Source organism: Rattus rattus, chromosome 2, assembly GCF_011064425.1.
Source record: "Rattus rattus isolate New Zealand chromosome 2, Rrattus_CSIRO_v1, whole genome shotgun sequence".
NCBI classification, from domain to species: Eukaryota; Metazoa; Chordata; class Mammalia; order Rodentia; family Muridae; genus Rattus; species Rattus rattus.
This window is the reverse complement of record NC_046155.1, coordinates 226,653,704-226,666,962: the sequence shown is the minus strand read 5'-3', so window position 1 is coordinate 226,666,962 and position 13,259 is coordinate 226,653,704. Positions and strand designations below refer to the sequence as shown.

General features: G+C 41.5%; 1 protein-coding gene across 1 annotated transcript in view; it reads right to left on the bottom strand.

Annotated features, from left to right (window-relative positions):
• Positions 1-12,651, bottom strand: part of Adgb (androglobin) — a 124,088-nt gene extending 111,437 nt beyond the window's left edge. Inside the window, exon 1 of the mRNA XM_032894985.1 lies at positions 12,526-12,651. Within this exon, the coding sequence (XP_032750876.1) occupies positions 12,526-12,599 (74 nt within the window). The 5' untranslated portion in view covers positions 12,600-12,651. The remainder of the gene's footprint in view (positions 1-12,525) is intronic.
• Between the last annotated feature and the right edge of the window lie 608 nt (positions 12,652-13,259).

Genomic DNA, 13,259 nt, shown 5'->3' with positions numbered 1-13,259 from the left:
GTTAGTGAGGGATGAAATGCATGCTATACTGTAGGAAGACAAGAAGCCCAGGATGCAGACTTACTTAAGTGAGGCAAAGTAACAGGTGTATCTGGGAGGAAACCATTTTAAGAAAGTCTATCATTTCAGACCGGTTTAAGGAAAATGCTCACTTACACCATGTCTCACTTATTTCTAAGTAAAACTGATCACTGACTCATCTGTGGTAGCAAGTAAATTAAATATCTTGCCTGATTTGTAATTGAGACAAAGTCATAATTGTCTTTGCATATGATTACATCAGTCCACAATTTAAAATATTTCATAGGACTATTATTAATGTAATAACTTTAGGAGACTTAGGGCACTATTAACTCATACTTTGCGAAGACAATAAAAGGATTTTAAAGTTACTTTTAGCAATAATGATACATGCTAGGTCATTATACAGTCAGGACTTCAGTTATACCATTGCCACAAATGCATTGGATACATTTTGCTCAAATTCCCATCCTCTGTGTATGCTTTTCTTCCTCCTTGCCCCTACTCCTCATCTAGTACAGCACACCTTTTCTCTCAGCACTGAGGAAGCAGAAAGAGGAAGACAGAGAATCTGAGGACTGCCTGGAGCACCACAGCAAGGTTATCTCTAATTAATTAAAAACCAATAACTTTGTTAAAAGTAAATCTTGAGTCAATAAGCAAGACTCTAATACAGTATGAACTATAAACAAACAACAAATCCTTCAACAAAAACAGTCAGTTCGAAGGTAGGAGGCCTTTGGGGACTTTGAAGAACTAAGAAGTAGCTGAATTTGGTTTGTCCAGACACAGACACAGTCCTGGATCTCTGCTTTAATGAGATTATTTTGTGGATGCTGGTCACTGTAGGGATATTAAAGTTTCAATAAAATGGGGGCCTGGAATTTTGCCATTGTTTTCTCAAAGCATGCTGTTCAGTGTTGGGGCATGGCTTTTCTCCTGCTGGGAGGCAGCTTATTTATGCAAAATGCAATCAGCAGGCCTTCTTAAGTAGTGTCAGCTACCACACACAGGGAGTCTGAATATGAACAGAATTACACAATGGACTTAATTTGGTTAAGGGCATTCTGTGTCACACTCTTCAGAAAATCAAATTCCTAAGGAAACACGTTGCAAAAAAATTATTTTCTCTAATTGAAAAATAGTTTAAAACTGGGTGTTATGCTGACCTTTTTTTTAACCTTGGTTTTACTAAAATTATTTAAATAGAAATTGATTTTGGCAGTTCCACATTTGTCCATTGTAAAAAACACGGGTGCAAGAGTGTACAGAAAGACTAGCAGAATTCAGTTTCTAGCCTCAAATTAGGGAGGATAAAGGCACAGGAATACTAGAGCATGAAGACAGGAGTGGAGAGGGTTGTAAGGAAGCAAAGGACAGAGTACCTCACTAGCACAGAAGAGGGGATACTGTAACCAACTGGAGAAGTCACTGTTGGCCTCATGGGAAAAAATCTTGAGTTTAGGATGGGCTGGATGGATGAATGCAGTCAGGGATGTAGAAAGAAGGGTAGGAGGTGCAGAAAGGTGGAAGATTAGCATACATGTGAAATGGTGTGTTGGGTTTGGTTTGATACAGAGACTCAAAGAGAGCAGAGGTCAATGGGAACGAAAGTGAAGGTCCAACTCCAACTATTGGAGAATGACTTAATTAGGAGGGAGAAGGAAGAAAATAAGGCAGAAGGCTATTGGAGAGATGGACTCCAGAAATGGAAAGAGGAGGTGAAATCAATGGTGAGTACTGACAAGTAGCTCACACAGACCAGCAGGTTTCAAAGGTACGAGGTGTTTCAGTGAGGGGTTTATGGCTGTGAATAGACACCACGAACAAGGCAACTCTTATGAAGGTAAACATTTAATTGGAGCTGACTTACAGCTTTAGAGGTTCAGTCCGGTATCATCATGGTGGGAAGTATGGCAGTGTGCAGGCAGACGTGGTGCTAGAGGAGCCTAGAGTTCTACACCTTGATCCCCAGGCAGCAAAAGGAGAACGTACGTAACACCGAGCATATCTTGAGCATAGAAGATCTCAAAGCCCAGCCCCACACTAACATACTTTTTCCAACAAGACCACACCACTCAATAATTCTTTTTCCTATAGATCAGGCATTCAAACATGTGAGTCTATGGAGGCCATACCTATTCAAACCACTACATTCCACTCCCTGGAGGCTTGTAGCTATAACATAATGCAAAATGCATCGAGTCCAACTTCAAAAGTCCTCATGGTCTATCACAGTTTCAACAATGTTTATAAGTCCAAAGTTCGAAGGTTCTCCTGGGATTCATGCAATCTTTTAAATACTAAAAAAAATCATATACTTCCAACATAAAATGGCACAGAATATACATTACCCTTCCAAAATGTAGGGAAGGGAGCATAGTGAGGAAATACTGGATCAAAGCAAGACCAAAAACCGGCTGGGCAAACTCCAAACTCTGCAAATCCATGTGTGATGTCTAAATGCTGCTCAGGTCTTCCAGCTTTGTAGACTGCAACACACTTCTTTTTGTTGGACTGTCTCACTAGCTGGTAGCAGTTTTTCTCAACAGATATCCCAGTACTGGCAAGCCCAGTTTCTTGGGGGTCTCTAAGGGAATCCAGGCTTCACCTCCACAGTTTCACACAATGACTTCTCTGGGCATCCAGGTAGGGACATCCCTGCTAGATGCCTAGTCAGAAAGGAAGAATCGCTCTGACCAAAACCGCCAAGTTCTGCTGCTGACTAAGGCTGGACCATGGCCCCCTTGTTCAATTACATCTTCACCAGCTTTCTGCTTTTTAATGTTTTCCTTCGCTACCTAAGCTTGACTGTCCTAGAACTTGCTTTGTCAACCAGGTTGACCTTGAACTCATAAATTTGTATGCCTCTGTCTCCTGAATGCTGGCACTAAAGGCATGTACTACTACACCTTATATGCCTGGAGCCAAACTGTTCTTTATTTTACTATTGGAAGCTTAGCTGAATAGAGTTTTGGCCTGAGTTCACCACTCCCTTTATTCCTCTTAGCACCCAGATTTTCTTTAATCTGTTTATTTCATTGAACATAGGATTTAGCTCCATTCTTCCTGGTACCCCCCTTTTGTAACTTTCCTTACTCAGCTTGCTCCTTTTCATTATAGATCTTTGTAAGGATGGCCATTAAGAACTACCTGACAGTACTCCACACTAGGTTGTTTTGAAATCTTCTTTGCTAATAAAATTAATCCAAAACCTAAGCTTCAGACAAACTTTATGGAAAATGGCAAAAAGCAGCCACATTCTTCAACAAAGAATCACAAGAACAGTCTCTAGGCCACATACTGAAATTCTTCTCCTATGAAACCTCTTAAGTTAGGCCCCCACAGTTCAAATCACCCTCTGTACCACTGCCTTCCATGTTCTTTCTAGGACAACCCATTAAGCCCTACTTAAAGCATCCAACTTTTTTTTAATCCAAAGTCCACAAACAAAAAAAATCAGGCCTATCACAATACCCCACTCCTGGTATCAACTTGTATCTTAGAGTTTTATTGCTGTGAAGAGACAACATGACCAAATCAATTCTTGTAAAAGAAAACATTTAACTGGGATATGGTACATAGTTACAGGGGTTTCATCCATTATCATGACGTTAGGAGGCATCGTAGCGTGCAGACAGTCATGCTGCTAGAGAAATCTAGAGCTCTGCTTCTTGATCTCAGGCAGCAGCAGGAGACTGAGTGCCACACTGGGTGTAGCTTCAGCATAGGAGACCTCAAAGCTCAAACCCACAGTGACACACTTCTTCCTACAAGGCCACACCTACTTCAACAAGGCCAAACCTCCTAATAGTGCCATTCCCTATGGGCTAAGCAAACACATAAGTCTATGAAGGCTATAACTATTCAAATCACCACAGCAGGATTATCTCATCCCTTATGGTTAACATGCTGCAAAATAAGGGATTAAGACATCAGGACATTGATAAGGCAAGACCAGGACCTGTCAGCATGGGACCTGAGTCATCTATCTGGCCTTGGAAGGAGATTTGGTAACCCAAGGTGTCTAGAAGGTCATCTATAACTATATAAACCTGGCTCCGGGAGTCTTAGGCCTTATGATTACTTGATATCAGGAGACTTTTGGGGAAAGAAAAAAGGTATCTCATTGCCTAGATAGGACAATCTCCTGAGAAAAACTTGCTGTTGAGAAATATTTTTCCCCTCTTAGCACTGGTAGTTTAAATTAGGATCCTCCCTTATGCTAGGCAAGCACTCTAGTACTGAGATATAACCTCAGCCCTTGTTCTAGGGATTTTACAAAATAACATATAGTCATTCTCAAATGCATGTGTGAGCAGTAGTCTCCTGGGCCACTGCTGGCACTAACTAGAGAAAAAGCCCTACTCTGATCTGTCAGAAATCCTGCCTGCCTTCCACACTGTATTCTATCCCAGTCGATTAGTCTTCTTTTTAAAGCTACATATGTGTGTTTTGTCTGTATGTATGTTTGTGCACTATTTGAGGGTGTATGATGCCTTGGGACAGGAGTTATAAATGATTGTAAGCTACCATGTGAGGGATGGGAGTTGAACCCTAGTACTCTGAAAGAGGAGTCAATGCTCTTAACTGCCAAGCCATTTCTCCAGTCCCTTATTTGAATTCTTTTGATGGAGATGACAAGGTTTGTGAAGCCAAAGAGAATTCAGAAAGAGATCTTCAGCGATAGTTTAAAAACAAAAACAAGAACAAATAAAAAAAATCTCGAAATTACACTAAAACAGCTCTCACGTCAAAATAAGTAAGAGATGTTTATTCTGGAGCCAAACGTGAATGATCATGACTTAGGAACACAGGCTTAGGTGACAGATGTGTTTGTGAGTACATCAGGGAGACAGATTATGGCAAAACGGGGAAGTCTTGGCTCTAATGCCTCAAATGCCCTCTGACAGTGTTCTTAGACTTTGGTAGAAGCTAGTGGTCAGTTAGAATGTCTCACATGCTAGTCACGAGGATGTTAGATGAAACAGATATAAGCAATGAATAGATATTAAGAAGGCTAAGGCAGCCCCAGACAACTTGGCTCAGTATTTGCAAGATTCCACTCTCTTCACGGTCAATAAAGTTCTGACTTGTAGGTATGACTTCTTCTGAAAAACTTTAGTTCACATCAATAAGGTTCCTTAGAGATGGGAGGGAATCAGGCAAGCCTTCTAAGAAGCAGGCTGCTGCTGCTGCTGCTCCAACCACACAACAAGTACACTGGCTTCTTCAGTCATAACCGTCAGCCACTTCCAGAATGGGTCCTCTTGTGCCTCCCACATTTATTTATTAAGAACAAACATAACAGGATGTAAAATCCCTAGATATTGTATTTTTCCCCAAATTCAGGCCTGAAATAAGCCCTCAGTACTGGAAGGCTCTTAGATGTACGGGCTTAAACTAAGCCTATGTTTCCCCAATGTGACACCACAGGTAGTGCAGGAAATAGTTTGCAGAAAAGGATCTGTTGTCAGTTTAAGCTTTAAGCATTATCTTTATCTTAAGGTCACCTAGCTAAGTTTATGCACTACCTACCCTTCTGGTTCACGATTGGGGCAGAGACTTGCCTAAATAATTTCTAGTTCTTTCTGTTTTCTCTCCTTTTGCCTCTGCAGCCACAAAATATTGATGGCCTCTGCTGTTCTTAACTGCCCTAGACACACGCTCCTCACCAGCCCCAATCCATTGCACTCCTGAACATATCCTTCAACCCAATAAAGTGATTCTTTGCATAATTCTGTCTATGCACGTGTTCAACACACAGTCCTGGGTTGGCCCTGGTCTCTTGGTCTACAAAGAGGCTATCAGTAGGAGCTGGTACTCTAGGGTAGAGACAAAGGGCTGAGGAAATGGGGGCAAGGAACAACACACTGATCTTAGGAAATGAACCAGAATAATATGTGAGGCTCTGATATTCATCAGCTCAAGGAAACAGGATAAAAAGAATTGCTAAATGTTTGGGCTGGAGTATTCATTATGATACCATTAAAATAATGCCTAGTTTAAATGTACTATGTATTAATTTAACTGTACAAATTAGTACAAGTACAGCCTCCGACTCTGAAATTTGCTTGGACCCACCCTGAGAAGGGATACAGATAGCCTCAGGATCCTGAGAGGAAATATTCTCAATGAAATTTTCAAAGCACCTATTTTGTGATTCTTCATCATGTGGGCTTGCTGGGGGTGAGAGAAAGCAAGATAAGACATCCTTGCATGCTGTATTTTAATCTGCTTGGCTATGGTCTTAAGTCATTCTACCTAACACTACATAGCAGATTAAGGACCATTTCAATTAATTTCTTCATTTAAATGACTTCGGGTCTAGAAATGTCAAAATCATCTGCAAGACAGTGGGATGTTTTTAAAGTTGTGCTTGATGAAGCCACGATTGACTCCATTGGAAGCTTTACCCAGGATTCTACAGTATGAGAGCATAAACTTGATCATGTTTTAGGAGGAACAGCATCTATGAGCATCTGCTTTTAAATCTTTTTACCTAGTAACCTTTTTTTTTATTTTTTTTTTCATTTTATCATTCAGTAGAATGGCTTAGATCTATTTCCTCCTTGAAATTAAACATGTCAAAGGTTGGTTAACTCTAAACTGGGGAGATGGCTCAGTGAGTAAAGTGCTTGCTGTGTAAGGGTGAGGATCTGAATTCGAATCCCTCCTACTCACATAAAGCCAGCTCTAGTGTCCACTTATCATCCCAGAGAGGGTACAGTAAGATTGGGAGGCAGAGACAAGGGAACCCTTGGCATGACATGAGCCAGCTGGGCCCCAGTGTAGTGTTAAACAAAAGACTGTCACAAAAGAGGTAGAAGTTCAACACAGACACCCAAAGTTGTCCTCTGACCTTCACATGTACATAATGCCACAAGCTTGTGTGCATACACACTACACATACTACAACTTAAAAAAAAAAGATTGATTTCAACAACAAATCAAGTCCCTGTCACAGGTAACTCTTAAACCACACCAAATTGAGTGAATTACTACATAAATCTTCAAAGTGAAGACCAAAGGAGAACTAAAGACGGAGCCTGTTACGGTCGAAAGGCAGGCTTAGCTTCATTAGGCAAAGCTATTTGCTTTGTATTTTAAAATATGCAATGGGCACTTACATAATGCCATGGTCTCTGCCAAGTGTTACCCAGGGGCAGGAATTCTTGTGTCCAAGGATGAGACTTTGCCCTCTGGCTCTCATGTTCCAATTCAGAGGGTTTTATGACCCAGCTACCAGACTTGTTTCCACTTCAACTCAGTTAAATTACACATGCATTTATTACTGCACACTGTGCCAGGCCCCAGGGAGAATACAGAAGAAACAGTGCATTATACTAGACCGATCGCTTGTTAACCCTTCCCTTTCTGGGCACCACCCTATCTGAACCTGGACAGCATCGCTGTATACACTGCCACGCAGGATTGCAAGCACAATTCATGTAGATTTTTCCATAGTTACTCTTCAGATCTGCTCTGCAACCCTGTGCTCCTCATACTCAGCAGGAATGGACAGAAAGAGGCATCCCACGAGCTCAAATGGCTGCCCATTTCATTCTACCTTGGTTTGAAGAGCAGCATAAAGTTCTGTGGAACTGTTAGATGTCTAAAGTCCACACTCCTTAACAGTTCAAACTCTCTTAGCCTACCCATTCCATTCCACTACACTCATACACCCGCTTCATGACCTAGTACCTACATCAAGACCCAAGACCTCTCTGCCCAAGCAGTTCAGATGACCTCTTGTGCCCCAACCATCCCCCGCCCTGACACAAGCTGTCTAAGGAGTGACTGTTAGGGGAAATTATGAAAGACTCCAGTGAGAAGCAACTTCCTCTCCTAACACACGCAGCCTCAATCTAGGAGTCTCATGATTTTGCTAATCTAACCTCATGCTGACACAAGACTTGTTTGCTATCTAACAAGTCCCCAGGGAAATTTAAAAACAAAACAAAACAAAACATTATGATAGATTCCCTAGAGGCTGCCATTATGAATTGTATCCCTGCCCAACCTACATTATAACTTCTTTGACAGAAATTACCATGTCCCGAAATTTCTTATCTTTTGTGGCTTTCCAATGACTTGGCTGTGAGTCATGTTCATTTAGTAGTTCCAAGTGTCAAGAAGAATTAGGACTTTCCCTCAACAGGTTTCTATCAATGAAGCTAGCTTTTTAAATTTGTTAGGTGTTCTTAATTTTTGAGATCCACAAAGATCAACCACGGAAATCACAAAGGCCCCTGTAGTCCTTCCTATGTCCCTCCATCTTTGCATCTCTGGCTTTTGCCTTGGTGAGGACTGTGAGGATGGAAATAGGTGATAGATTAAATTCTGACATTCGGCTCGAGGGCAGGACTTTTCTGGTATTTCAGAGGATAACTCTAACCAGATTCCTCTGTACTTCTTACCAACTACTGCTACATGGACTCAGATCTCTCTGGGTCTCTCTCTCTCTCTCTCTCTCTCTCTCTCTCTCTCTCTCTCACACACACACACACACACACACACACACACACACACACACACACACACACACACACACACATACACGGCCAAAAACTCAATTTAATGCTCAGCAAGAAATTTATTGTTCTATTTTAGTTGCTTTCATAATATCATTGAACTTAAAACTTTTAAGTAAGCCTATTTTTCACGTGTCATATGGTCAGACACATGGACCTTTTCTGAAAATTCTATAAATTTAAGATGTATGCTGTTGTCATAAGGGTAAGATTAGCATGGAGATGAGTCACGTGCCTCTCATTCTGAGAGAGGTTTGATAACATGTCATCACCATTACAATATAGAAGGTGGCATACTTCTTGTTACTTGGATAAATTTCTTTTGGTGTTCTAAATCATGGTTCTAAAATGTTATTAGAGGTAGAAAGTTTGGTGGTGATCAACATCAAATAGTACCCCATGGGGACCACCCTTCAAGTTCCGAATACTTGAGCATGTCAAAGCGCACAGTAACATTTCTAATGGCGTGGGTGGGGAATGTTGTACGTGTGAATACAGTGTACATGCAGAAGCCGGAGAAGACATCAGGTCTGCTGCTCTGTCACTCACTACTGTGAGAAACAAGTACCTACAGGTGCAGTTCCTGGACGCTGCATTCTATTAAACGCCTTAGAATTGCCTAAAGTACTGAAATTAAGAAGAATGATTCCCGCCAGTCATGCTAATATTCATTATGTTAAATGGTAGCCCAAAAAGGTCAGGTAAGACTTTAAATATTTTTACTATACCAATATTCCCACACTTATTTTTTTAAAGCTAACAAAAAAAAATCTAATCAAATAAGAATGAAAAACAAAGCAGGGAGCGTTGGGGGTGAAACCAATCATATGTCCATGGCCCTCAAGAAGAAAACTGCAACATTTGAAACCCACACATTTGTCCAACTTCCTAAATGGCTTGGTGCTAGGGTAAGCCTTAAAAAGATTTCATATGGACTAAGAAAGAGGAGTGCATACAGTAGAAATACTAATGGGATGTAAAAGCTGACAGCTCAGCCATATTTACTAGGAAGTTTTACCATAGAGGAGTCAGCTGCAGAACAGAATGCAATAATGAAGGATGCCAATAGAAAATCACGTTGGGAATGATGGGAGAAATGGGTTTTAATCAAGTCCTGAGGAACTGAAAACCAAGGTAAGGAACCAAACTAAGAGTTTACTTACCAAGCACGCAATAAGAGCTCATCAGATGTTGGTGACCCCAGTAGGCAAAAGCCAGGCATGGCCACTGTCTGCAACCTGATACATAATTTTAGGGTAGAAGTAGGAAGGATGGCTCTGGGTGGATGACTGCTTTCAAAATTCTGAAAACTTGTTCCTTATTTCCTTATCCTGGACCATGATAGAGTTGATTGATTTTATTGGTTCTAGAACCACAGGAGTGGTCAATGATGTCGAGTTCCCTAAATTTCTCCCTTGGTATTATGAAATGGCACCAGAATCTAGCTAGACTTTGATTCCCAGTGCTTTGTGAGCGTGTGACACTTCATTCCATGCTTGTGAAACAGCCTCCTGTTTACCCTTGGTTCTTTGGTAAAACTTCAGAGGAAGGACTTGATTTAGGTACTTCCTAATGTAAGCTCTGTGAAGATGGCATGCGTCTTAACGCTATGTCAAAATAATGATTTGGCATTTAATGTTTAATCAATGGTAGCAATGCCTATCTGTAAAATATTATATTGTGAGAATACTTATCATTTTTTTCTGTTCTATAAATCAAACATACCTTTGCATCAGCAGAATTTAATTCAAATTGTAACAGTATAAAGAAAGAAAGAGATCTAAAAATGCACCGTCTTTTCCAAAAGAAATCAGCAGTTCTGGCAAAGGAAGATCCAGCGTCTTACCAGTGTCACCTGTCACTATCACAGGATCCTGCCAGACCACGTCTTCCACACCATCCAGACACTGATGAAAACTGGTGGCCTTCTGGAGCTAAAAAAAATCTCATCTTCTTCAGTGTGTAATAAACTACTTAATGTTCAGGACTTCCCACCCTAAAGAGGTTCGAACCTTTAATGTTGGTTAGTTATAACTACCATTATTATTTGGAAAAAAGACACATTTTTTTCAAGCCTGGTAAAATCTATCACTGTTATTTATTAATTTAGCCCATTAAGTATTTATTTTTTTTAACAAATACCATGTAGACCATTCTCTGTCTACATGGAACAATGAATCAGTTAGTCTGCCAGTGACATTCTTCTTAAAAATGATCATGAATCCTCCCGACGATGGAAATAGAAATTTTTTATTCTGAGGATCTGGTCTATACTACTAATCAATTCTTTCATATACCTATATGAACGCCCACAAAAATGCATGTTTCAATACCTTACCATACATGACCCAAGAACCATCCTAGGTACCAAGAATGTGACAACTGCCCACCTTCACAGAACTTACACTGGGAAGTACCTAAAGGTACCCTGTATTGGGAAGACGAGTTAAAAAAAAAAAAACTATATGCATGTATGTATGTAGTGTAGGTATGTATGTTTGCATGTATGTGTTTAAAGCAAACAAACACAGCAGCAAGAATCAGTGAAAAGAAACAAAGTATAACAGGAGACACTGAGTACTGTGAGTTTTTGTTTTGTTTTGAACAGAGAGGTGGGGACCCAATTTTAAATCTGGCAACTGAATAAGAAGACAGGGGAAAATGTAGAACCTGTGAGAATGATGGGGTTGTTGGTGGTGGTAGGGGAAAAGTCAGATGGACCCATCTGGACATAAAAGTACTTGTCAACAGAGAAGGCCAAGAATATGAAGACCCTGGAACTGGAACAAGCCTGAAGAGAGATCCTGGGAGTAGAGGGGAGTGGTCTTCCAGAGTATGTGAGGGGAAGTGAACAAGTGGCAGAGGTGGTGAGGGCCTTGTGGCTCTTGGACTTCTAGAGTGGAACATCAGACGGTGTAGAAACAGCCCTAGTCACACTGGTACCTGAAAAGCACAGCGATCCTGCTAAAAATAACTCTGAAAGTTCAGCTAATGAGATGAATGTGTTATCTGTGAGGTATCTAGAAGCTTGCTTAGTTAAGAGGACAGACTCTCAACTCCCGACTGAGCCCAGGAAATGAGTTTACAAAGGAAAGATTTTAAACACTAAGCACAGGGGTGTAGAAGACACAGGAGAGATTTTTTAAGAAATCGGTTAAGTCTTGTACTGCCCATCCCACACGGGTACTGCATGAAGGCTGTTCAGGATACCCTTGAAGTACAGTTTGGTCTTCCAGAGCTGCAATGGCTTCCAAATGTGCTAGGTTCAAACAACGGCCCAAATCCTGTACTGTGGAATAACTCGATGTATCCAAAGGGAAGCTATCGATGGAAAATACTGTGAATAGAGAGTTAAAAGACACAACAGCCACTCAGAACAGAACCGGGCTAAGAAGATTTCATGAACTGGGCTTGGATGTCCTCGGAGTGAACATTAGGAACACAGACCTCAGGGTACAGACTTTACTTTTAGATGTCTGAAATCACTCCATGTCTGACTTCATCTAATTTAAAGTCTAGAATGCTGTCCTGCAAAAAACAAACAAACAAACAAACAAACAACAAAACAAAACCTCTCCCTCCTCCCCCCTCTTCTCTTCCCCTTCTTCCTCCCTGGGGACAGGTGAAAGTGAGATAGCTTTTAACTAAAGTCTTCCAAGATGAGTATCCTTTTTAAGGAAACGCCAGCTTTTTAACTTCTAAGAGGCATAACCCACTCGGAGGAGCTGGGAGAGGTCACAAATGGGAATTTCCAGAGCAGGAACGCAGCCTTTGGTGGCTCTAGACTGAGGAGGATTAAGGAAAGGCATCTTTAAGATGGGTTCCCTGGAAGGGAGGACAGACACAGGCCAAGCAAATCAAATTCTGGTATGGTAGTTTGCTCCAGGGCTAATCCCAGCTCTGGGTGGGACAGGTCCAGGGGAAGGGAAGGGAAGAGAAGGGAAGGCATTGGATGATAGAGGTCCCTTACTCTTTAGATTTATCTGATCCATGGGCAGAATTGATCCGATGCACTTCTTTCCTTTTAGCTTGTTTGGAAGTCATGCCTGAGGCCCACCCGGGCAGCCTCCAGCAGGGCGGAATGAGAGCGCACAACAAGGCCCTCAAGGCTTCCCGCGTCTGCCGTTGCCAGGAGACAGCGAGCGAGTTCTGAGAAACGGAAGGCTCCTCCCAGGCCCGCTGGCTGGAGGGCGGGCTCTGTTTGAAGACCTAGGAGTTGCTTTAGACCTAGGAGTTGGTGTCTAGGAGTTGGTGTCCAGGAAGGAACTGTGATGGGGCAAGCTTTGACAGGCTTAAATAGCTGCTGACGGGATTCTGCAACATGCTATGCCTGGATCTGTGACTCTGAACCTTAGACACAGACTCTCTCCGCTTTTCAACTAAGAGAATACAGACACTATCGTTGTCACACTCCGGGTGTTCTCTTAGCTGAACATAGCAGTTCCTTCATTAAATACTACTGAGTTTGCCAAAGGCTTAGACAACAACAAAGACAAAAAACAAAAACGGTGGATCTAGGAAGGAATCCATTTGTGTAGACGTTGAAATAAACCAGTGTGTCTTTGTCTGGTGAGATGAAAGGATTAATGTGGTCATGGAATGGAGGCATGTTGAAGAATGCTGGACAGTGGGGAATCTAAGTAAACCCAAGATCTGTTATAGCTCTGTATTGGTGCCGAGGCCGTCTGTGCAGTTTTGATTTAG